The 27618-nt window shown below is 35.8% G+C and overlaps 1 protein-coding gene across 1 annotated transcript in view; it reads right to left on the reverse strand.

Moving 5' to 3' along the window:
* Positions 1 to 21218, reverse strand: part of Scml2 (Scm polycomb group protein like 2) — a 92029-nt gene extending 70811 nt beyond the window's left edge. The window contains exons 1-6 of the mRNA XM_026784707.1: positions 20947 to 21218; positions 11048 to 11090; positions 8946 to 9014; positions 3702 to 3772; positions 2720 to 2954; positions 4 to 92 (exon numbers count right to left, since the gene is read on the reverse strand). Of these exons, the coding sequence (XP_026640508.1) occupies positions 4 to 92; positions 2720 to 2954; positions 3702 to 3772; positions 8946 to 9014; positions 11048 to 11069 (486 nt within the window). The 5' untranslated portion in view covers positions 11070 to 11090; positions 20947 to 21218. The remainder of the gene's footprint in view (positions 1 to 3; positions 93 to 2719; positions 2955 to 3701; positions 3773 to 8945; positions 9015 to 11047; positions 11091 to 20946) is intronic.
* Positions 21219 to 27618: the final 6400 nt, after the last annotated feature.

A 27618-nucleotide genomic window follows, 5' to 3' on the forward strand; every position in this document is an offset into this window, starting at 1 on the left:
TACTTTCTTAAAGAACCCTGCAGGTGCCAGTTCAGATCCAGTTAGTGTTCGTAGTAAGAACATGGGCCATGATGAAACATTCATTCTGTACCCTGTTTTATAAATTAGATATGAAAAAAAACCTGTGAAACTATGGTAATAGAGAAAAATGGGTTACATTCACATATCATCTTCCGAGAATGACTTTCTAAGGACTTGAGTAAAAGGAGATGAATCTTCTTGTAGCTACAACCATCGCTTTGACATCTGGCAACAAAGTCTAAGTAGAACCAGAAACTTTCATTTTAGAGCAGCCATTGGATAAGGCTTGCCAACAAACACACTTATGTTGAGGACAGGCCATAATAATACAGTTGATACAAACTGCAGTTCAGTAAACCTTTTATTCTACAACCAAAAACCACACAAGAATAGGAAAAGGTGGCAAAAGGCTTCTAGTCCTTCTTCTTGGAGCCCCTGACTTTCAAAAAGATCATGTCTGTTGAACTTCACAAATATACATATACAAAATGCCATCTTATTTTAAATTTTTAAAGGTGAAAAATTATGACTATATTCTAGGTAACAATATGCATGCTTAAGTATTTAAGGGAAGGATATTTAATATCAACTATTCTGGGATACATAAAAATACAACAGATAAACACATAAATAATAAATCAATATGGTAAAATAATGAGATAGTGAGTCTATGGATACTCATTGTAAAATTATTTTACATTTTGCATATGTCTGAAACTTTTATAAAATATTAGGAAAAAGACTTCTCTTCCTTTAGCAGTTCTTACACATACTAGACATGATCTTAAATTTAAAAGAGAAGTTACCCAAATAGGCTTGTTTAGAAATTTCACCAACTTATATCAACATTTTGCATATATAGCAGGGACTAGTTTGCTAGTCTGTTTTCTGGAGCAACCATTTTCACTGAAAACCTGCCTCCTCAAAATGCTAGAATTGGAAAAAAGTTTCTATGACCTCTTAATGAATTCATTCACTAAGATAGAGGTGCATGTGAATCACTGACAACAGAGCTATCAACAGGCAACATATACAAAAATGTTAAGATAGACCAAGTCATTATCAAATAAACTTTTACTGAATTCCCCACAATATAACTAGGAAAAAAATGGTGATAGTGGAAACATGGAATGGTTGTTACTCAATTCCTACTGCCAGGCCTGACCACCTGAGTTTGATACCCAGAAAGCACATGGGACAAGGAAGAAAACTGATTTCCCCAGGTTGTACTCTGCCCTTCACTTGTGTTCTGTATCACAGGTGTATACACCCACACCACAGCCACCCACACACACTACATAAGTGTAAAAGAAAGAAAAACAAGGCAAAATTTAAAAAAAAACTATTTTGTAGTGGCACATACCTATAATCTCAGCCTTTGGGAAACTGAAACAGGAGGATCAATATAGTTCAAGAGCAACATGAGCTAGTTTACTGAGATACAGTCCCAAAAACATTGAAACAAACCTATCTTGGACAGGTAAAAAACCAATGAAGGGAGACTGCTAAACAAGCACCTTGTCACTAAGTATCACTGAATCTCCTTTAAAATTACTTTAAAACAATGTTTGGTAATAAGAATTGATAATAAGCTCTTTGTGAATGTTAAGTGTGTGCTCGTCTCACTGGGCTACATTCCAGTTCTTAAACTAAATCAATTTTAATTAACAAAAATTTAAAAGATAATACTAAAGTAATTATTCTCAATATTATGTATTATTGGTTCTTGGGAAATACTTTACTAATAGGGAAAAATTCATTGTGAGTTTTACATCAATTTTTATTTTAAACATTGTAAAGAATATGAAAACTAACATCTGAAATTCACTTAGAATGAAGAATGATGACCAAATAAACTAAACACTTATTTTCTACAGATTATATGCATATTATTCAATTCTTAAAGGTTTTTTCTAAAATATGTCATAACCATTTTGTATTTTAAAAACATAGTCCAACCAAACACTACATGCGCTTAAACTTAAGCCCTTTGCTAAAATCTCCATTCTGTCATCTTCTTCTATGCCTAACAGTAACTAGGTTCTTTGGTGTCTAATGGTTAGGACTGAAAGAACTCTCTCAATGTCTAAGAGGTACTGATTCTTGTACTCCTCTCAGAATGTAAAATCTCACATTCTTCCTATCCTCATCTTCATACCCAAAGTGTTGAATGGCTCAATGGACATTATCAAGAGGTGTGTCACTCACATGATGTATAGTGGCTTCTTTTCTAAAGGAGTTTCTAAATTTACATGCATGTTATATGAAAATTTCTTTTGCTGTTTTAAATCTGAAGATTACTATAACATTTGTTCAAAAAATGAGGCCTTTTAGCACACTTGTGCAGTATGTATGAAAGTATCTTAGTGCATCATATATCCTCGACTATAACTCCCTGGCCATGAACATGTAAGAAGGCCAAAGTGACTTTTTTTGAGGGGGGTGGGTGCTGAGTTCGAGACACGGCTTCTCTACAGACAACTTTGGAACCTGTCCTGGAACTAGCTCGTGTAGACCAGCCTGGCCTCAAAGTCACAGAGATCTGTTTGTCTCTGCCTCCCAAGTGCTAGGATTAAAGGCGTGCCCACCACTGCCCGGCTGGCCTAAGTGATTTTTAAAAGGATACTTCAAACCACCTCTAGTGAATAGCTTAGCTTACTAGTAAGACTATATTCAAGAACTGTTTCTTTCTCCTTACCCAGTGGGGGTTGAAGTAAATCTCCTTCCTGTTCACAGGTCCCAACAGGCTGTATGTCTGATGAATCAACAAGTCTCCAAAAATCATTCTTATTGTCACTACCATCCAGTCGTAAACGCAATCTGGCACCAGTAGTTGCAATAACAGAAGCAACGCACACTGAAGCAATATTGCGAGGGTCACGGGCTTCCAATTTCATACCAACTTGGAATTCATTAGTTGGTGGAATCTTAGACTAAATATATAAACAACATTGTGTTAAAATGCATGAACTATAAGAAAAACAGATGGTAAATTAAGTTACCAGAATACTTAGGAGACATTATTTAGGTAGAGTCACAGCAGGTGAATGAGGTCAGTGTTACAAGGCTCAAGGAAAAGTCTCCCTTTTGACTGACATGCAGAAAAAAATTTGCTGGTTATCACTATTCTCACACATCTGTATATCCAGAAAATACAAATATAGTCTATAAAATACATCCTGAAAGACATTAAAAAATAAGAATCCTATTAAGCTATTCCCCTTGAAATGAACAAACTAGAAGTCCTATCAAAGTCTATGATAAAGTTAAACTTTCCAACACACTTCAAACACCTTACACACCTTTAGCCTTGATGCTACAGTGCTCTATCTACCTTGCATTCCAGCTACTCTGTGCCATCTCTTAATACTTAAATTGTTTTGCATGTTTTCTTTCTTCTCATTCTAACAATCTTAAATAACATCTGTTCCATGGAGCTCTTTCAGTACGAATTATTATGTTTGTTATATTTGCTATTTTTGTCTTTCCCTCTAAATGGGCAATTTTAAGGGCTTACTATAGCTAGCAAAATAACTGCAAATAGATCACTTGGTTTTGGGTGGCACAAACATAATCCTACTTTCTCCTCATACTACCAGAAACCTGAAACCACATAGTTACTCTTCCACATGCTAAGGTTGTACATTAATGTATAAAGTCTCAACAGAATTTTGGCATACCTGTCTGAAGCACTCTGAAGGAGCACTTATAGAACCAGTTTCTTTCAAATACTTGTCCCAGTCAAAATAATCTGGAAAAAAAACATAAAATAGGTTAGGTTCAGAGTATACAGTTATGATTTTTTCTCTGAATAGCGTAAGAATTAATATGTACATAGAAGAAGGAGGGATATAGGAGGGTTCTGATGGGTGCAAAGGGAAGGGGAAAGTGTTATAATACTTACATTATAATCTCAAAAATTAAAAAAGGGAAACAATACTTTCTACAAACCAAGTTCAAACTTCTTAATTTATATTCAGTTATGCAAGAAATAAAATCAACTTCCTAATAATAATGGTCCTAATGGAAATGATAACCCACATCCTCTCAATGAACTGTGGACTAAAGCAGAGTGATTTTGAAGGAACGGGTTGGGGGTGTGAAGTAGAAGTAGAGGTTCAAGACTTTGCACTGCAAGAAAGGTGTGGATACCATAAACAACTAGAAAAATTTATAGATTAGAAAATTTGCATATGTGTCAAATATACATTTGATCATCAATATTGTTGACATTATACCATTCCATTAATATGAAGGCACTTTGTTTTTTTGGGGGGCGGTGTTGCAGGAGGTCCTTCCGCTCCTCCAGCCAATAGCCACTGAGATACCAGCCCATTGGGGCGTGGTCTCTCTCCCTTTAAAAAAATGGCCACTTCCCTTCTAGCTCTCTCTCTCTTACTTCCTGCTCTGCTTCCGGCTATTAGACTCCCTTCCTGATTGCACAGAGGGCTGTTGTCTGGGACGGTGATCTGTAAGTTTTTTCCCCTTTAAATAAATAACCATCCTATTAATCATAATTCTAAACTGGTGTGGGATTGTTTTTGACTTACGCCTTCACCTTGGGGGGGGGGGGCTAAAAGTGATTAGTATGTGTTCTAACAGAATTTTAATACTGCAATATTTTACAAAAAGAAAATTCTGGAGAACCAAGTATTAAATTTCCATCCACAGTGTAAAAAGCATGGTGTTAAGATAGAGCAGTAAACAATGATCAGTGTGGTTACTGAAATGGATGATTTTAGTGCTATACATGTTCTACAGATTTTTGCTGTGCTCTTTCAAGAGTCTTTATAACATGCCACAGTGCTATCAGAAAGTAGTCTCTCTTCCTACATTGAACACTTTCATTAAGCTAGCCAGACCGTCAGAACACTTGAAAAACTGACTAGAAATACTACAAAATACATATTCATATATAGAGTCTAATTTTCAGCAAACAGAAAGTTTTTATGTTCTTGTTAAACACTATAAATTTTTGACTTCTCTTCCCTAGGTGAATCTCTGTTACCAGTTTCTGATACACAGTGCTACTTTTTTATCCTCAGCCTCCCTTATGTATGATTTCAACTACTTTGATTCAGTTGCAATACAAAATGTTAAAGAGAGAATTCCAAAGATAATTTATAAGTTTTAAATTGTACAGTTGCTGTAAGTAGTGTGATAAAATCTCACATAGTCACATTCTATCCCACTCAAGAGATTTATGCCACAAATGCAACCAGCCTGCTAATCACTTAGCAACAACTTGTCATCAGGCTGCCTGCTAAAGTAACAAATAGACAGTATCCAAATATCTTGCCTTACTTTCATCTTAACAATAGCCACAAAGTGCAAGAATACTGATACTTGGTAATTCAGATATGGCAGAGTGAAACCATAAAGGGCTATTCTTTCGTTAAATGAAAAGGTAAAAGCTCCTAACAATGAAAGAAAAGTAGTATGCTGAGGGTCCTGATATTTATGCTAATAGCTAAGAATCTCTTATTGTGTCTTATTTATAAATCAAACAATTATCACATATTTATATGTAAAGCATCCATTACTATCCAGTTTCAAGCATCTACCAGAGTAGGATCTTGGAATACACCTCCCCCAAGGGAAGGACTATTACATCCTTCAAAGGATAACACAGATATCTAACATAGAGATTAATTACCAATCAATTTTCTAGAAAATACCAATAATAAAACCTGCCTTAAATATCTGTAGATTTCTATAATATAAATATTGACACCATGGCTGACTACAGTATGCCAAACCAAACTTATTAACCAATAAATTAAAGGAAAATGTGTACAACTAGCTCCTTCAAGTCAGTATGAGCCATCCCCTGTATACCATAAAATATTATAAGTATTCACATATCTATGCATATGTAATACACATGTAATATGTAAGATTACAGAAGTTTTCATTAAACTCAGCCAATGATCTAAAATCACAGTTAGATCCTGCTTCTAGATGGCATAAAGTAAGTACTCCCACAGTATTGAAAATCATGAAGCAAAGTGTCAAGAACACAAGAACACGTACTTTAGAGTCAGATCTCCCTATTTTCAGTATGGGTCTACGACTTATTATATAACCCTGAGCATATCATTTCACTTTCTCTGCCTCAGTTACCTTATGTAAAATATGTAAAAATGAGTATATATGGTACCATGTGTGTTTAGAATTAAATGAAATAAAGCCTATGAGTACTAAATAGTGTACAGTAAAAGATTAATGTTAAAATTGTCCCTAAAGTTGTAAATACTTAGCTTTGTCCAAAGTAAAAACTGAGATCCAAGTCCACAACTAAATTGTCAAAATATTTCCATGGTCTCCTAACATAAAAATCAGAAGTACTACAATTCTAACTGAAGTTCTAACACAACATGATCCAACAGAGCAATAAAAGAACAAGAACAAAATAAAACATAAATTACAAACAACAAAAGACTAAGATATAGTTGAGATTATGACACCTCAAAAAGGAAAACAATGACTACAATCTTTTCCCATATACTTCTCAGAGAGCTAATCTTCTTTGAAGAAGTATCTATGAAGATTTTAATGAAATGAGAAAATATTTTGAATTCTGCATGCAAATGGATAGAAATAGAGAACATTATCCTGAGTGAGGTAACCCAAACCCAAAAAGATGAATATGGTATGTACTCACTCATTAGTGGATTCTAGCCATAAACAAAGGACATTGAGCCTATAATTCATGATCCTAGATGAGCTAAATAGGAAGGTGTACCCCCCTCAAAAAAGCATGTAGTTATCCTCCTGTATATTGGAAGTATACAAGATTTCCAGGCAAAAATTGAGAGCTTGGGGGTCGGGGTGGGGTGGGGGTAAGGGGAGATGGGGAGAGAGAAGTGAGAAGGGGAGGATGGGGAGAGCTTGAGGGAATGGGACACTTGGGATGGAGGAGGAGTGGATATGGGAGCAGGGAAGTATATATCTTAATTAAGGGAGTCATTTGAGGGTTGGCAAGAGACTGGACTCTAGAGGGGTTCCCAGGTGTCCTAGGAGATGTCCCCAGCTTGTTCCTTGAGCAGCGGAGGAGAGGGCGCCTGAACTGGCCCTATACTATAGCCACTCTGATGAATATCTTGCACATCACCATAGAACCTTCATCTGGCGATGGATGGAGATAGAGACAGACACCCACATTGGAACACTGGACTGAGCTCCTAAGGTCCAAATGAGGAGCAGAAGGAGAGAGAACATGAGCAAGGAAGTCAGGGCCGCGAGGGGTGCACCCACCCACTGAGACTGTGGGGCTGATCTAATGGAAGCTCACCAAGGCCAGCTGGACTGGGACTGATGGAGCATGTGATCAAACCAGACTCTCTGAATGTGGCTGACATGGAGGGCTAACTGAGAAGCCAAGGACAAAGGCACTGGTTTTTGATTCTACTCCATGTTCTGGCTTTGTGGGAGCCTAGCCAGTTTGGATGTTCACCTTCCTAGACATGGACGGAGAGGGGAGGACCTTGGACTTCCCACAGGGCAGGGAACCCTGACTGCTCTTTGGACTGGAGAGGGAGGGGGAGGGAAATGGAAGGAGGGGGAAGAGGTGAAAATTTGTAATAATAATAATTATAAAAAGAAAAAAAGAAAATATTTAATGCATCTGATCAAAACTTTTCTTTGAGATGAAGTCTTGCTACATAGTCTGGGCTGACCTCAAACTCAATCTTCCTACACAATTTGTAAATAGTCTATCTTTATTTGTATCTGACTTGGCTATAATCTGAGTTACCAATTTCTATCCAGTAGTGTTCTATTAGCATAAACATTTTCTATCATATTGTTAGCCAATGTCAATCTGTAGTGTATACCAGAGACTTACTTTGCTTTACCAAAATTGTTCTTGGTTTCCCATGTGATAATCACTACCATTAACACAATGGAAACACACATGGATCCAATATTTATTAGTTTAGATTTAACACACCTAACACCTACATCAACACCACAGTTGGTATTCCTAACCAGCAACCAAAAGTCAGCCTGAAGTTTTTTCTGCCTTTGTGTCATGTTCTCATTAGAATAGGAGAACCTGAGGTCATTTTCTCTTGGGGAAGATATCTAGAAACTGATGTAACTTTTCAAAAGACAGGTGCATGCACATACATAACTGTGTGATCTGACTAGCGTGCACACACATCCACAGAGTCCTTTTTCATATTAGCCTATACTCCATTCTAATTTATACATTAGGTCTAATACATTGTGGAACATGGAATATAATAATCTCTATCAACCTCCTTGATTTTTCTCTGGAGTTAATCAGAATTATAATGTATTTTTATCAGGGCCAGACTTGGGTTCATATGCTATGTGAAGATGATAAGCAGGAAATATCTTAGATGAAGTCTCTCAGTTTAATGAACAACATACATAGCATTCATTACAACTATAGTTAGGTATTTACTATCTACCAACCCATTGAAGATCAGAGAAAGCAGGAATCATACCTGTTCTGTTTGGCACTAGATTATTGCATGTGTCAAGCATTATCCAAAAAAAAAAAAAGAATTTAGCTCTAACAGAAACTCACTGATTACTTAAATGAAATGCCATGGTCTAGATCCTTGAAAATATATTCATATAATTGCCTAGTTGATTAGGTAATCTCATTTATATATAAAAAGTCTGATAATTTTAATTGACAAATTTCTACAATTAAAAATTGGACAAATTTGCACTTAAATATACAATTGTAATTTCATGCAATCTTTATCAATTCATCTTTAAATAAATTAAAAGTTAAAATATCACAGTACATTTTTAACCCTTTCTATGACTAAGATTCCTAAGGTATTGGAAGTTAGTATATACATACTACACCAGAAGCAACATGAGTTCATTATAACACTGAAAGAGGAAGAAAAATCATGTATTAAATAAATTACTTAAAAACCTACTTCTTTGCACAGAAGATGTACTTGAATGAGTTGTTTTCTCTTGATTGTCCTTCTTGACATCCATTGATTCTAACCAAAGGGAAAGAAAATAAAATTGGAATAGTCTGAATGAACACTTCAAAGATTATATAATTAGTTTAATATTTAAATGAGAACATGTTTAAATTTTATGATTATCTTCATTTGCTATGTGTCCTAATACTTTCTAGTGCAATCTACACTTTATAATTTATTTTCCATTTTCTTTACTGTATTTTTCACTACTAAAATGTTTTATAAAAGTAATTATTTAATTCTGCGCGTGTTGCTCAGTAATACATGTTTACAACATAGACCAGGATCTGGGATATATAATGCACTAAAACATTTGTTAAGTGAATGTGTCAATAATCTAAATCAACTGTTGGTGGATCCTTACACTGCTTAAAATAATTTCCTAAAAATAAGTGATGCTTTCAAGTGTTTAAAAAACATCTCATGCAAGTTAGAATAGAACACAATGTACTTCAATGAACTACTCAGGTTTTTCTCTATGCTAAACTACATATTTCAATGAGGGCTCAAAATTCTTGAGATGTCACCAAATCTAAAATATATCACTTCACTCAGACAAATTAGAATATATATGAAAGAAATAATTATAAAATATAATGCTAAAATATCCTAAGTTCTTAATATCATCAAATAATCAACTATCACTGTTTTTCAAATGTCTTTCATTATTTTAAGTGTGAATGCTTGAATCTCAGGACTCAGAGTTTCCATATAGCAATGGTTGATATGTATTTCAGGTTTTGATTAAGAAATCCTTAAAGGTCTATGAATATTTTAGGGAGACAATTCTCATTAAATTGTCTGAAGAAATCACACACTTAAAAAATTTACTAAATAGTTCTATAGTAAGAATTTCTATGACAAAAATGTTAACAGCATGGGTCTTTTTCTAAGGAAACCAACAATCTATTTATAAATACTATACCAAGGTGAGCAAACAAATAAACTAAACAAAATTAAAGGACAGCATCCAGCACTCAACATGTGATCAGAAGAAAGCAGTAAGATAGACAAGATTTGAACTAGGATAAAGAGGCAAATGTGTGAAGAATGTATTATGGCAAATAAAGCGCAACAAAGTGCAAAGAGGTGTGGCATATGAATGAGTCAATAAGTAGACTTCTACAGAGAAATACAGGATGAAATAATTAGTCATTCATATTACAGTTAAAAGAATTGAATTCTATTTATCCTTTTTTTTTAGTTCCTACTTTCTACTATTTTTAATTTTATTGTTTGGTAGGGTGAACTAAAAAAAAAAAGTGCTTTTTACATGCTAGGAAAGTCCTCTTAATGCCGAAATTACATCCCCAGCCCAGGATATTTCTATTCTTACTTTGGCTTTGTAAAACCCTATTATAAGACCTGTTCAGTTACCTCCAAGACTTTTAGTTTTCTTATTTGGAGGTTATAGAGAAAGTTGAGCTGGTAAGAGCACTTACTATTTTTGCAGATGACTACCACAGTACCCTGAAACTACAACTCTAGGGCATCTGATGTCCTCTCTGTCTTCCATAGGCAACTTCACTCAGATGCACATATCCACAAAGACATAACATATATACATGGAATTCAAAGTAAAAACCATTTTAAAAAGAAGACTTTACCTGAATCCCTTAAGGGACAACAGAATAAATAAGGGCAATAAAACCGACTTTAATAAATGAATATAAGAATTCCAAGTATGTAGCAAAGAATTTATTGAGATTAGGAGCAATTTAGTTCCTCAATTACTTGATGATTATCTTCTAAATAAAGGTACTTCTAAGAATGCTGTACCCTAATCAATTGTCAATAAAATATGTCTACAGAGAAATCTAAGAAAGCATTTATTTTTTCAAATATGAAAAAGAAAATAATTCTGGAAGGAAAATACTAGAAACAGAGTATGACAGTATTCAATAGGGAAAAGGGTATAATCAGCAGGTAATTGTTTAATACTATGTTATTTGTTAAAACATTTTAAAGGCTTTATTTCACAAGTTCAGTATATGCGAAGATACTTGTTGGAAACAGCTAAAAACAATCTTTAGATAAGCAAATCTTACCTTCATTCACTGTTTGTCCCATGGTATTCCCTTCTCTATTTTCCTAAAAAGCAAAACAATTAATGCCTTAAGTACCATATATTTCTGACATGTAATAGTAGCAAAATATGAATTTCAGAGTTGGATAATTAAATAAAATGAAAAGCTGCTAATGGAACACAAGTAAGTACAGGGCTTTGTTTTAGGATCTCAAAAATGAAAGGGTAAATCAGAGACGATGGTAGATTGGCAGTCACTGAATTTTGATTTAAGGCCTTTAACAGAGCTCTCATAACATCGGTGAGTAGAAAAATCATAAATGCAATGAAAAGTTCCACAAATCAAATCTTCTAACAATAATTACCTGTTAAGAGCCAAGTAAGTACTGTGGAATAGGCCTATAATCTCAGCACTCAGAAAGCTGAGGCAAGAGGATCTTAAATTTAAAGTCATCCTGGATTACACAGTGAGATTCTGTCTCAAAATAGTAAATTCATTTTTATTGGCAAACTGCTTGTTAGGAGACCTGATAGATTTAAACTACTATTAATTAGTTTTTTCCCCTGCATGTCCTCAACATGTCCCATATTCTAAAACAAATATGAAAAAGAAAATATTAGACCATCCTTCTATGAGAAGAGTCCAATCCAAGAAATATTAATAAAACACAGAATAAGCATTAGGAAAAAGATCAGGCGCATATATTTGCCTGTTGTTAAGATGAGATGGTGTACAGACTGAATGTAACTTGGTAATTAAGGGAATGTATTTATGAAGTTATGCAGAAAGATTTCTATATCTCTAGCCCAAAAGATTTATTTGCATTTAAAGCCTCAACTCCCAAAACTTTGCTGCTTCTGATAGTTTTCTCTCACCAATACCAATACTTTTCTCAAGACTTAGCTGTACATCTGTTCTTTCACTCAGTGGGCAACAATAGACTACGCACCTAATTACCCTTCCCCTTGACACTCACCGGTCTATACTTTCATTCAGTTCTTCCTGGAGTAGTAACACAGCTGTTCAACTTGTTTTGCCATAGGTGTACTTTTCTACCATAATAATGCATAATGTCAGATACAGTCTGGGCTGTTTTCCTCCTAATTCACCCTCAGGCTTCAACTGACTATGCAATTAAGAAAAAAATCCAGAGCTTTCTATGGGTTAATACTAAGATCCTCCTCAATTTCAAAATCATCAGACATGTATCAATCAAACACACCATATACACTAACTGAAAAAGATTTTTGTTTCAGTGACTCATCTTGTTTTGATTACATCTAATACCCTTTGCTCCTTTTCTGCTTCTTTAAATACTACCAGTTCTTAGAGACCATCAATAAACCCAACCTATTTCCTGAAAGCTTTCCCGTTTCTTTAGTCAATACAAGTATCTGATTCTAGATTTAGTTTATTCATTTACTTAATAAATAATGATATAATTCACATGATGTGCTTGGTACTATTTAGATAGAAGATACACACTCTAGAGTTAGTAGTGGAGAATCTGCCTATAATCCTGGCACTTAAGAGGCTCAAATAGGAGATTCGTGAATTTGAAACCAGCTTTGGTACCCAGCAAGAACGGTGAGTGAAGGAAAGAATGGGGGGGGGTGCTACGATACACAGTTTACCACATAAAATCTGGGATTTGGGGGCTAGAGAGATGGCTCAATGGTTAAGAACTCTTACAATATACTACAATATACTGAAGTTCCCAGAAAACATGTTCGGGAGCACAGATGCTGTTAACTACAGCTCCAGGTGATCTGAAACCATCTTCTGAACTCCAACAACATAAGACAGACAAGAGCACAAACACAAAACATGGTAACAGGCAGGCAGGCAGGCAGGTGAGTGGGTGTGCATGCGTACTATATTTTTAAAAGCTGAGTGTTGTAGAATATTACTTTAAGCAAAAACGTGTTACGTTTGTTTATACTACAGAATATTTAACTGTGTAAAGGTGTGTTGCTTTTGTTTATACTGCATTTAATGACGTATGGATGTGTGTTTAATTATATAAGGATATGTTACATTTGTTTTACCTTGCTTGCCTAAGGCACCTGATTGTTTTAATAAAGAGCTGAATTACCAATAGCTGGGCAGAGAGAGGGATAGGTGGAGCTGGCAAGCAGAAATAAGAATTAGGAAGAAAAATCTAGGCTCAAGAGAGAGGAAGAATAAGAGAAGAGGAAGAGGAACGAACAAGGGACACATCCAGGGCAAGAAGCCAGGCAGATGCCAGCCACCCAGACATAGAGAAGCAGTGAAAATAAGATATACAAAAGTAATAAAGATATTAAGCCCTGGGGCAAAATGTAGATAAATGGAAACAGGTTAATAAAATTAAAAGAGCTAGGCAGAACGCCCAGGTTCACAGCTGGGCCTTGGGTTGACCCACCCTAGCATCTCCCCCATCTACGACCTGCTGGAGTTTGTGAAAGGGCTAGTCCTGTGGAACTATACCAGCAAGATCTCCAAGACACAAGGTACCCCAGAAGAGCTCTGGTGAGGATCCAGTGAGGATAGTGTACCAAAGACCAGAGGCCTTGAACCAGACCAGTGACTCACTGCAATGAACATTTGCCAGTCAAGCTGATGGGACAAAGGAGTATACTAAATGACACACTGAAGCCTCCAATACCATCAGGATGAACGAAGAGGTGATGAAGAGTCAGGAGAGAAGGCGAAACAGAGAGTTTTCGGTTTTAGGTGTGGTTTTTATTCTGTTTTGATTTGTTTTGTTGTTGTTCTTGGTTTTGTTTGCTTGCTTGCTTACTTTGTTTTGTTTTGTGGGAGAATGCAACAGGGATGGGGAGGAATACTGGGAGACCAGAAAGTGAACTGAATTGGGGTGCAAGATGTGAAACCCAAAAAAATTCAATAAAGAAGTTTTTTTTAAAAAAAACGAAAACAAATAAAAACATAAATATGAGCTAGCCAGAAATATACCTAAGCTAGGTCAATCTTATTTACAACTAATAATAAGTCTCTGTGTCATGGTTTGGGAGCTGGTAGATGGCCTAAAAGAAAAGGCCTGGCACAGCTAAGAATTCCACAGAAGAAAATAACATTATTAAAGAAAACAAAAGTATAAGCATTAAGAGGATTTAAAATGATATTCTAGTATCAGAAAGTATAATGAACTTGGAATAAAAAAGGTTCTTGAATTTATTATATAAAAGGATAATTTCATTTTTTTGTGCTTAGAACACTCATACAAACATGATAAATGTTCCTGAAACCCACCAGGCTTTGTATAAGAAATGAAGCAGCTCCAACCCCAGAGTAACAGTACAGGCAGGAAAGGGATTCCTCATAAGCCCAGGGGAAAAGGTGTTGTGACAGTATGCAAAGCTGCTTTATGAACAACCTTGCATATTTTTTTCCTAAGAGGAAAGAGGAAAAAAACTACACACACACACACACACACACACACACACACACACACATACACACACACACACACAAACAGTATAATGAGGCTTTAATGTGTGGAACCCAACTGCAAATCTAAGAGAATGCTGGTAATAAAGAGGATACTAAGAGGAGAAAGGGTCAAGTAATCCACTTCTAAGCTTCATCTTTTGCTACACTGACAGTAAAATCATGAGGTTATATTTGCCTGTGCATGCATACAGTGTGTGTGTGGGGGGGGTGAGTCATTCACAGGGCTGACAGTTTCAATGAACAGAGAAAGAACAAAGTGGAATTTCAGACTGAAGACACAAAATAAGATCCTGTTTCTGCCACTAGCTTGATGAAATCCACTGTTGATCATGTTTCTTGTAGGTCCTCAATTCCCTCTATATTCTCTCAGAGCTCAAGGCTTCATGGGGTATCCATACACACACAAATCATCAAACATCACTCATCTTTCTTTGACCTTACCTTTAAAAGTCGTACTAGAATAATCATTTGGGAGGACTATTTGATAACAGCTAGAGCTGCAAGATATATAAGCCCAGAAGACAATAAAGGAGGATAAGGCTGTAGAGATGGCTCAGAGATTTTCCAATGCTAAATTATAGCTAACATGGCTACATAGCCATGTAGCCATGAAAGTGAGGTATCGCCACACAGGCATAGCACCCAATCTAGAGTCTTGAACAAGTGAGAACCCAAAGACATAAACAAAGTAAGTGAGGTAGGTTAAATATATAGGTTTTAAATGATCAGATATTTTCATTGCCAAAAGAGAAGCTATTCTCTAGTAGTTATCAGAGAAGTGGTCTAGCAAAACCCAAACCAATGTCACATTGTGCTGAATAACTCTGGGATAAATAACCACAAGTATTTTTTTCTTTAAGATAAGTTAACACTGGAAAGACTTTTGGACCCACACTGAGCCATCCTTGTGTATTCCTAGAAACCGTTTTTTTTTCTTTAAAAAAATCATCATTGGACATATTCTCCTCAAAATTCTAGAGACGAGTAATTGTGAGGATGAAAAACCACCTTTAACCCAACTATCAAGTAATATATGCTGTTATCCACCTCTTGTTTATCCTTCCAATTAACAAACACACACACAAGCCCACGAAAAATACAAATTTGAAAGTATGTATTTTATATGCACTTTCAAAGTTCCACATATCAATAATCTTCCAATGAAACTCTATCCATGTATATTATAAATTTATAAAGCCAACATTTTCAGTTAAAATCCTTTGTCAACACAGTATACAAGAGTGAAAAATACGAGTTACAGGCACAAAACACACACTTAAAACGAGTTTTTCATTTGACTTGAAGTAAGTGTTCATTTAATTCAAATATATTGTAGTAACATGTTTCTCTGACAAAAACACTCTCATAACTAAGATTTTTGCAGTGCTGAAGGCTATCTTAAAAAAAAGACAGAAAAAAGGTGTATATATCTATATGTTACTTGTTGACTCGGTCATGATTTATTATGCTAAGACTTTATGATTATGGATTTAATTCACCCAGGTTATTAAAATAATCAAAAGTCCCTCTTTTACACATAAATGAAAGTAATTAGAAGAAAACCTAAATTGCACAAATACATTTAAAAATATCCAGGCATGGTGACACACTTCTGTAAACCCCAGCACACAATAAGCTAAGTCAAGAAGATAAGATGACAAATAGGGAAACTAACTATGTCTCAAAAGTAAAATATTACTAAGTATAAAATGGAATAAAAAGTCCATTGGTGACTCACCAATTCTTAGAATATTATGGTAGTAAGGATTTGCATCAAATTCAATCTTCAAAGGAAATAAATTTTCTATAGGAAATATTTTAGCAATCTTTTAGCAAGATCTACCCCCAAGAAATTAGAAATTCGTCTTTTTGTGTGTCAAAATAAATTCAACATCACTTGGAAGGTGGAGAATGGGGGATGAGTTCAAGGTCAGTGGGAGCTACTGAGATCCTGGTCGAGAGGGGGGAAGGAGGAGGGAGGGAGGGAGAAGGGGGAGAGAGAGAGCATGCATGCAAAAGCATTCATTGGTCGTATTTTTAAGTTATTTAAAAATTATAACTTACAAATTAAAGAATCACTTGCCATTTTAAAATTATTCATGTGGAAGTTCTGTACACAGGCAGCATTTTATATAAGAGAATAGGTAAATGAAATACAAGTCAAGGGTTGCCAAAATTCCAGTTTATAGTTGTAAATTCCTACGGTTTTAAAGCACAGCCACAAGCTAATTACCCGAAGACCTGCTGCCCACTGACATTTGTGAAGGGCTAGAGTTAATGGCATGGCATGTCAATTTACTACAGGCAGCTCATGGTGTTATACTTTGACAAAAGACATAGATCAAGTTACAGCCTGCTTCTATTATCAGTGCAACCTAGATTTATGGTTTCTAACAGCAGTCCAACAAGAAATAATGGAAATGATGACAACCGTGCCTACTAAACAACAGTGGAGAAAAGCATGCAGTAAACTAAAATCTAAAGTGACTAGAAAACAAAACATCCCTGACACTATATCAAACATGTAGCAGGTATCTTCAAACTACTCATTTAAATAGCTCTATAACTTCTGAAATCTAAAATGAAAAAAAAATAAGTTATAAAGTAATATAAAGTTAAGGAATACACACATGTATTTGTCACTATTTCTATTTTATCTCAACGATGACTACAAAGATTGCTTTATCTGAGCATATTTATGAAACTCTATCAAGTCAGTTAAAAATTGAATATGGACATTACTTCAAAATAACTTTAAAGTGTAATCCAAATAATACTCTTTAAATTATTTTCAAAGGAAAAACCCAGTTTCACAGCAACAAGGATATTTCTGTGTTCAAAAGAAAACTTAAGTACATTTGAATTAGTGTTTGAATTTAAGTATATATAAATAAAAATAAAAGCTAGCCAAAACTGATAAAAGGTAGGAAAAGTGACCAAATATTAAAACCAAGGACTTTGACAACATTCATTCTTAAATAACTAATAAAGGCTACAAGGTACATATCAAATAGAGTTGTTTATGTCTGGAATTCTGAACTAGCTAATCCTTTTGAGAAACAAATGCTGTGAAAACTGTGATGTGTATTCCAAAGACAAGAAGCAAGACATGCAAATTGTTCCCCAAGAAACGAAAAGTATCCTCAAGTATATCATAGAACTGCAGTGTCTGTCCCTTTGGAAGTTTACAATGGTAAGTTACTGCAAAAGGTGAGCACTCTCTTTCCGCTCTTAGAACAATTTGGTCCATAAACTTAGGAAGGGGCAGACCCACAGCCATAAACACAAGTTACAAGTAGAGGGGTTAAGTGTTCTCTATCTTCAAATATTTCCCAGCTCTTTACTCACACAAAAATTCAACAAGTTTACTCCACTTTTTAACATTTTAAAGAGTCCATATAGTCTCTAAAACACCAGCATATCCAGCTGTGTGAACTCAAAATCACTCAACTTTTCGCATAATAAGTTATCCTCATTTCATGTTTAAAAAAAAAATCCCACCAGATGCCCAAAACAAAAGCAGGAGAAAGACTTAGGGACATTATGTTTAATAGAAATCACAATATAAACACCATCACTATTATTTCTATGGCTACCACAGTATACTTATACCAGGTAACAAAGGCAAAATAACCAAAAATGCCTTACTCATGAAAACCCAACAACATATGCCCATTTCAAATCTTAGATTGTTTCTCAACTTACTATCATTTCTGTTAGACTTTACACAAATAAGACATTAGAGGTAAAGGTATTTCTATGCCTCAAGTAACCAAAGCCCAAGCTACTAAATGTGAAAAACATACTTAACACTATTTTATTCCTATATTTATAAAATTAAATAAGTAAATTATACAACATTGGAGTTAGTAAGTGAAACTGGCATTCTTCTGTATCCCTCAGGAAAAAGGAGTATCAAGACTTTCCATTAAAGGTGAACTTTTAAAATCACCAACATTGACTATTGTCAAGTTTCCAGGTTTTCAAATTCTACAATCACTTCTAATCTGAAGATCCAATGGACTAACTCTCTGGCATTAATGGCTTTGTTTCTAAAAGGTGACTAGTAGCTCAAAGAACAGAGGATCCTCTTGCATTTACCCCAGTATTCCACTTAACCCAAAGAGAGTGGCAATAAAAATCTCAAGTAAAATACCTCCATAAGAATTCAAACTAAAAGTTTGTATTTGGAACTAACTTATAATGGAACAAGGGGATAAGTCATTTTCATTCAAAAGACCTAGTATTTACTCAGTCTTTTAAGGCACTTTACCATCATCAATTATTTCTTCTTGAGACAGCCCAGGATTACCCAGACCATTTCACTAATGCGGAAACAGACACTAACAGAAGAGAAGAGGGGCAGGAAAAGAGGTGATAGGAAGCATCTGGGAGGAACAGGCAGGCAGCTAAAAAGGAACACACTCAAAAAAATGAGCGTCATATCTAGTGTATAACTATCATAAGCCTTATTATTTTGGCTTTAGGGAGATTTAAGATATATTTTGAAATAATAAAAGTACTTTTTAAATCTAGTTATAACGTAAGCTACTTGGTCATGAATGTGCAATTGTTTATCATTTTAAAATACCCAATTTCCAATATGCATACTGATTTCAACTAATATTAGCAAAAATATGTCTCCCACAGGCCTAATCAGAAATAATTCTTGGTTACAACCAAAATGTAAAGAACAGTGGCAAAAATACTCAAATTTAACCATTAGGCAAAGAAATACATGTTCTATATCAATTATGATTTCCTTAGCAACCTTGGAATATACAGGAATAAGGTACTACTGGTGGAACTGGTTACCTTAAACACCCAGAAACTGAAACACAAAATGGGCTTTGAATAAATATACCTCAAACTGAGTGAATTCCATAAAATAAAAAAGCACAGGTGCTTAATAAAGACCTGTTAACTGAGCCATAAATCAAAAAGGCTGACCAAATGCCTCGTGACAAATAAGAATTGATGTTTAAGAGCAACTGTGTACATTCATGACATCATCAATTTTAAAACAGCCTCATACAGATAGTGCAAAACCAGTCACGGTAATCTTTTCTTCCCCTAACTACAAATCTAAAGCAAAGGAGTTCTCTGGGGTAAACACGCACATAAGGAACTTACATAGTTTGAGGACAGACATCTTATTCAAAATTTTCAAAGCTATTATTAATGATTTGACTAAGTCCTTTTATAAATTTCGATTATTTTTAAAATGATAGATAAAGCTATAGATCAATGTAAGGTAACAAACTCACTGCCGTCTCAAAATCCTAACTAGACTCACTTTCAAAAGCTTATTTTCACATTCTTCTCATTAAATACAGAAAACCACAAACAGCTTAAAAGAACACCCATCATTACAAAAAGGTTATTTAATGAAGAAAAACAGAATGGCAAAACAAAGGTAAAACTGACATTAGTGAAAACATTTCAAAGCAATCATTAGACAAAATTAAGTATGTGCCAATAACCACTATTAAAAAAAACCTCCTTGTACTCAAGTACATCTTCCAATATTCTTCCTCAAACTGAAAATAATAATAATGTCCCTGGAAACACTGAGACTGCAACAGCTGAAGTTCTCTGAGAAAACAGCATCTCCAATATTTTTGAAAATCATACACCAAAAGATATTTTTCCTGCCTCAGTTTACCCTTGGTAACCAATCCATTTACTTTCAAAAGACATTCTAAAGTCACCCTAAAGGTAAATACTAAAGGTTAAATGTTCTCATTTTTAAAAAATAGACATTTCTAATTGTAATCATACTTTGTGATGAATGACAAATGTTTAACAACCTTCTTTAAAACATTAATATTCTCAGATGGGAACCTATAAGTAAGTATGTGAGCTTATAGACACATACAACACAGGACTGGAGGGAAGGGGAGAGGGGCAATTACTCTTCAGTCTTTGTAGCTACATATGTGGCTCAAGACACCAATAAATAAATAAATAAATGAGTTGGATTAGATCCCAAATTCTCCTAATATCTAGTATCTTTTTCTTTTTCCAGACTCTTGGAATACTAGTCAGGATTAAAAAAAAATCAATAAAGGCGGGGAACCTTTACAGGGCTGTTTTCAAATGGAAGGAACAGTGGTCACTATTCTCAAACTTTGACTGAGTACATCCCCTCGCCTAAACCCTTTCAGGAGGAGTCTGTCCATGCCTTCCCATTCGACTTCATCCAAGAGGTATCCACTCTAAAGAGCCAACACCCCCCCACACCTCATCCCACCCCCGCGAGGAGCCCCAAGGCACACACCTGGCACCAGACCCGCGCGGGCTCCAGGCCACAGGCGCATCTTTCAAGGCTGACATCCCCTCCGCAAATCCAAGTTACCTCCCAAATCCTGATCTGAACCCAAACCTTGCAAAGAAGTCATCCTCTGCCCCACTCAACCCTACCAACCACCCTCAAAGCCCCCAGGCTTCAGCCTGGTCCCACCTACCCTGGGGAGAATTGCAGAGGGCGCTGTCGGCACTGCAGGAGAGGGGCCCTCCGAGGGAGCTGGGCCAGGGGCCAGAATGCCTGCAGCAAGACGGGCCGGTGGAGGGGCTCCGAGCAAGTGTGAAGGGCAGCACTGCGCACTAGCAGACAAAGTGGCCTACAGCGAACACTAAGTGAGACCCGGCAGCCGTGGCATCTGGGGTAAAGAGTCCAGGAGTGTGAGACAGGGGTGTCGGGACAAACTGAGGCGGGACGCTGGCGCGGCAGTAAGGGGGCGTTCCCAGCGCAGGACGTGCCCCTAAGGCTCCCCACCGCCCGCCCTGCAGACAGCCATCAGGACCGCAACACCAGAACTTAGTAGCCACTCCCCATGGGGGGCCGGGGGCACCACGCACCTCGGGTCTCCTCCGCCCTAGCAACAAAACTTCTGTCATGCTAGTTCCCGGAGCAGACACCAGAGTTCACACTGCCGCCGCCATTTTTGAGAAGCCGCGCTCAGAGCCGCGCATGCCCCACAACCGATATAGCCACCCCGCCCTCCCACAGCAGGCTAAGTGCCCTGTGTTGGCTGCAAACACACCCTCAGCGGGCTGCCGCGATGTTGCTTGAGTCCTGGACCCAGCAACCTGCTTGTGCTTATTCAAGCAGTGGCCACCATAGAGACATGGCGACCCTGAAAAGTCCTTTTGGCAGTTTTTCCTTATCAGCCATAACCAAAAAAGAAGAAGAAAAGAAAAAAGAAAGAAAGAAAGAAAAAAAAACTACCTAGCAGCAGCTCCATCCTGGAAGCTCACTCCCATTAGCCTGTCAGACTACTGCTTTGGCCACTGACCCCAATATGTAAATGCCTCCCCAGGAAATCAAGTCCAAGGAGCAAGGAAAATTGAGCTTAGTTCCTATACAGGAATTTGAGCAAAGGCACTCACTCCATCCTTTTGTGGCTCCAACGTTTTCACCTTTATCCCTCTTAACCATGGTTTTTTTTTTTTTTTTATTTTACACCAATGCCCTCCTAGTCCCACTTTCTGGATTTTGTTGTTCTTCTTAATTTATGCTTAAACTAAAAGACACTACACCAGCCCAGTGACAGAAATCATTTGCTCACATTTGAGAGGGCCCAGAAGGGTAATAAATAGTGCAGTTTGGAATTGCCACTCCACATGCTTTCTAACCTGGGAGGAACCTGTAGCATAAGTGAAGATCACTCTGAAGAGAGGAAGGAAAAAATGACTTAAAACACCCTATCAATCTGCACAACATATATCAAATAGAAATTCAGAGAAAATATGCACCTCTAGTTCTGAGTTTATTATAAGCCAATTTCAAAGTTTTGTTAGGAAAATACACAATTGCCATGTTAACAAAAGTAAACTATTGATAGCTCTTCTCCTCTCTCTACAACATTTTCCAAAACTGAATGTAGATATTGTATCTGTTATTACCTTAATGTATAATGGACTTTCAAAATTATAATTCTTAAGTTAGAGCCTAAAACAAAAAGCATATATTCACAACAAAGAGTATATCCATTTACTAAGTATAAAATAAAATTATTTTCATATGCAGCTTTTACAGTACCAAACAAATGCAAGCTCCTCAAAGATGTTAGCACAGTATGTACAGGGCATTGCTAGTTCTAAGGACAACAGGGAAATAATTTTGGTCTCCCTAAGAAGAAGCCAGCAGTTCCTAAGACAGTAAAATAGAATGTACTCCTTGGTGTACCTACTCTTGAAACAGAAGAGGCCTGCTACCTGAAGATTTTCAAAATGGTGTGGTATTAAATTTTTTATTTCTTCCTAGTAACTGGCAACCTCTCTTCCTGAAGATGATCATATTTACAGAAACTTTATTAAACATAAAATCAAATCTTTAATAGTATGGAAACTTTCTCCAGAGGACATTTATTTATTGGATTTCAGACAGGAGATCATTTCAAGTTCAAATGTGTTTTCCCTTCATAGTATAAAAAAGTAATTATGTGAAAGTATTCAAGTATTAAGACACTTAAATCTAAGAATTACTATACATAGTATATATACAAAAAGGAAATTGAGATATTTAAACAAACCATAAAAGTCCACGTTGTACGCTACAGAAAATTCTTTTTTCACTGTTTTCATTACTGAATTAGAAGAAACTGTGTGTGTGTGTGTGTGTGTGTGTGTGTGTGTGTGTAGTTTTGAGTTGTTTTGGAATTACAGTAATTTTATAGTTTTTCTTCTATTCAATGTCAACTTGGGCTACATAGTAAGACCACTATTTCAAAAACAAATATAAACAAAAGTCATGTAAAAGTACTGTTTTCAAATCCTTTTAAACTGAATGAAGTCAATGTTAATATAAAATACTAAATTAAAAAATGAAGTTAAACCTAAAATATTTTAAATGTAATGAGGTTAGATATTCTTATACTCACATTATAGATGAGGAAAATGAATTTCACATAGCAAGTTAAGTGTCAGAGTTAGTTTCTGAACATCTTTTAGAACATTTTCTAACAAATCTTCCAATTTTGTCATCAGTCATATGGTTTCATCATATCCTATACATATAAACTTTCAATAATAATTATTTGGGGGTACTTATACCCTATTTTCCCTCCTTTGCTAAAATAGAGACTGCTTTTATGAATAATGCTAACAAAGATCAGAGCATCACTCTTTTATGCTATATGGTAGTATTTTATATGTAGTAAGAATCTGATAATTTATAAACTGGAAGAATAAATACTTTCATTATGGTGTTGAATAAATATTACCTAGAAAATTAGAAATAAGACTCTTGAGTCACAACTTCTGCTAGCCCCATGAACAGTGAGTATAAGTCATAGCGGAGGGCTCAACCCTAAAACAAGACATTTATACCACCCCCATCGAAGGCTTGGGGAACAATACAGAAGAAGGGGCAGAAAATATGTAAAAGCCAGGAAATAGGGTAAAGTATTGAAAATGTCATCTTCTAGCTATGATACAACCATTGAAATCAAACACATAGCAACTGCAGTTACCTAAACTGGATCCCACACAAAAAGACTGGACCTGTCAACAACCAGTCATGGAAGGGGCTCTTAGGCCTCTAGCCTTCACTGCTAAACTAGTAACTACTGATGCATTATTAAAAAAAAGGGGGGGGAGTCATTGTCTTAAATTATGTACCTACAGCTTGACCCACCAGGCTGCAGGATTTAGTCCTAAACCTATGGTTACATTGACATTTCTGGTTAAACTTAGTGGGTCACAAAACAAAATGAACAGACATGAAAATGATAAAAAAGATTTGTAAAAAAGGAGGATAGCCAGAGGTACTGGGGAGAGCCTGGGGTGAGAGAGGTCAGTATGTGTTACACACGTGTGTAACAAATTTCATTAATTTACAGAGAAGACTCTTTGGACTGAAAGAGTAAGAACCACATTTTCATAATTTATCAAGTAAGCAACAGATTTACTCCTATTAATTTTCTCTGATAGTTCTCTTGACTCAGACCAAAACCTATTATGACTTTATTGACACACTGCTCTACCACACTCTTGTCTTAATCAAAATCCATTGCAAAATCCTGTATCTCGAGTGCATTTGATTAGTTCCTTTTGAAATTTTTTTTAGTGTTTAATATTAATCAAGCAGAATAAAAAGATAGTTTTTTTCTAGGTAAGTTTATCCCATAATTTTATGAATACACATGCTATAGCTTATACTGAGTACTATTTGCAAACATAAAGTTAAAAATCTAGGATGAATTAATAAGAATGTTTTTCCTACATCATGTATTTCTTATTACAACACAAAAGGCAGAAATTAGAGATTCAAGCTGTAATTAGTAAACAGCATTTGTCTATTTCCACCTTGATGATAAAAACCACATGGTAGGCAATAAATAACTAATAAAGTACTTAAGAGTTAACTAAGTTTACAAATACCTTTAGATTCTTGAAAAACTTTTAATATCATTATTAAACTGAAAGCACATATCAAAAAGCTATGAGTTGACTTTAGCATTACTATTGGTTTTGACAATTTTTTTTATAACTTCAAAATAGTAATTTCTCTGGAAAAGTAACACAAAATGAATTCAGCTAGGAAGTCATAGAGCTAGCCTAACAGGTGAAAGGAAGACATGACTGTACTAGGAGCTCTTAGTTATTGTCTAAAATCCAAGTTCCAAGCTCCATCAATTAGTTATTTATTTACAACCAATCCTATGCCTCTACTTAAAAAATTATAAACAGTGGCAAAGAAATAAATGGCATTTAAGTCACAGATGAGAAAACACTGGTCAAACTGATCAGAAAACCACATGGATTTTGTTTAACCAATCCTCACATTGTAAAAGTATATTAGCCTGTAATAGCAAAATACCTGACATATGAGCTAACTAGCCAAGTCAAGTGTTTTACAGGCTGTGAAAACTGGCATGGATTCCATAAATACTACATTATACTACATTTAGCCTTCAATATGATTACTCAGTCCTTTATTCAAACAGGTTATTTACTGAATTTCCTGTATGCAGCTTTGTTAGAAATAGAGACAGCAAGATGACTGAGAAAATTTGAGAAAGAGAAAAGAGAAAGATGTTATAAGATCTGTTAAAAGGAAGTAGGACCAAATATCACATCCTTCATGTATCAGTTTGAGATGAACCTATATCATGGAATATTGGATGAAATGGAAAAGCACTTTGTCAGCTGAAAAGTGGTCCTTTGAACATAAAAACAAAAAACAAAACAAAACACACTAATTTTGATTTTACTCTTTTCATAATGTTTATTCTCCATTTGAGCCATCATCCCCCATCTTTCTTCTAGAACCCAGAAAATCTCTTCAGGATTCTTCCCAATGATGAACATTCTTCCAACTCAAATGATATTACTCTCATTCCTATTACTATGAATTAGTTATGCTTTTTCTTGATATCTTATTAATGAGCATAAATATACATATATAGTCATTTGTTTCTTTTTAAAAATGGTGGGTGTATGTGTGTGTTACTCAGCTTGTCTCTATGTATACCAGGAGTTTGTTGTACCCAAAGAGGCCAAAAGAAGGCATCAAATCTAAGGAATTGGAGTTAATGCTGTGAGCTACCTGATATGGGTTCTGGGAACCAAATCCATATCTTTTGCAAAAATAGCAAGTGCTTTTAACTGTTGAGCCCTCTCTCCACCCCATGTTTGTTTTCTTTTCACTCAACATCTGTCCTTGGAATTCTTGCCTATTGGTAAAGCACCATGCTCATTTTTAGCAAATATTGCAGATAACTTCACTATATTCCTATCCCACAAGATGTGGTTTGGGCTGAACTTAATTGGAATTTGTCTTCTAATTAGTGAAATCTTCTGTTAATAAATTCTCTGAGGCTATAGTCTGACCTCCAGCTTCACTAAATATGAGCTATCTTAGGTATCTTTGGAACTTTGCTTATTCATAGTCAAGGTCAGGTTTTCTTTTGTCTCATAAACAGTACTATGTAAGTCAACTATAACCTTTCTTTTCCTTATGAGTTCACTGTCTGAAACAGATATGTAATCCAATAAAATAGTTGAGTGGACAAACATTCAGAATTTTTTTTTTACTTTCTATGCACTTCATAGATGAGACATTTTTGTTTGCTCTTTCATTCCCCAAATAAGCAAATTACAAAGGAAATAATCAAAAGAAGTTAGTTGAAAGGGCAGAAAGTCAAATTAAGATGGGAAAATAAAAGGTATAATTAGAGACTATAAAACTCAAGTGAATAGAAAGGGGGAGAAAAAGAAGTGATATGGTAAAGAGAAGTTGTCACCTATCTAAACACTTAACTCAGGGCCTAAAAGATAGCAAATAGCACTTTTTGTCCTTTGAAGGATGACATATTTTTTTCTCCTTGATTAGTTCAAATTCACTTTTTGTTCTTTGAACACACTGATATCTTTGCTCATTTGACATTCTCACTTTCTAGGATCTTTATAACATTAAATGAGGATTGAAAAGTACAAATATGGACACGTAAGCGGTGGGGACAGGCGCGGTGGCACATGCAAGCAGCAGACGCAAGTGGCGGGGACCGGGCTGCGACAGATGCAAGCGGCTGGACGGTCGCACAGTAACAAGAGCAGATCACACCACTACAATTAAATCAAAGAGGTAGGCCTTTTGTTGGCAAGGTTACTGGCAAACGGGGAGCCTAGTCCTGTTCCTGAAGACCCTTCGGAGGGGTGAGAGGGTTTTTGGCCTGCGGCAGGAACCAGGAAGCAGAGCGAGGGCATTTTGGAAGCGGAACTCTTGGCCAGCAGGGAAAACTGATCCGGTTTTAAAAGACCCATTAGATAGGATCAATAGGAGGAGATGGGCAGGTGCCAAGGCAAGAATTCACCCAATAATCTGAAAAACAACATGAAAACACCAGAACCCAATGATCTTACAACAGAAGTATTTGAACACCCTAACACAGAAGAAGTGGAAAAAAATTGACTTTATGAAAGCAATAGAGTCCCTTAAACAACATGTAAAAAATGCCCTTATAGAAATGGATGAGAAGTATAACAAAAAAGTTTGAAGAAATGAGTAAATACGTACATGATACCCTGGGAAAATAAGAAAAAAATGATCAAACAGGTAATGGAAACAGTTCAAGAATTGAAAACTGAAATGAAGGCAAGGAAGAAAACACGAACTGAGGACCAGCTGGATA

Source organism: Microtus ochrogaster, chromosome X, assembly GCF_000317375.1.
Source record: "Microtus ochrogaster isolate Prairie Vole_2 chromosome X, MicOch1.0, whole genome shotgun sequence".
NCBI lineage: Eukaryota > Metazoa > Chordata > Mammalia > Rodentia > Cricetidae > Microtus > Microtus ochrogaster.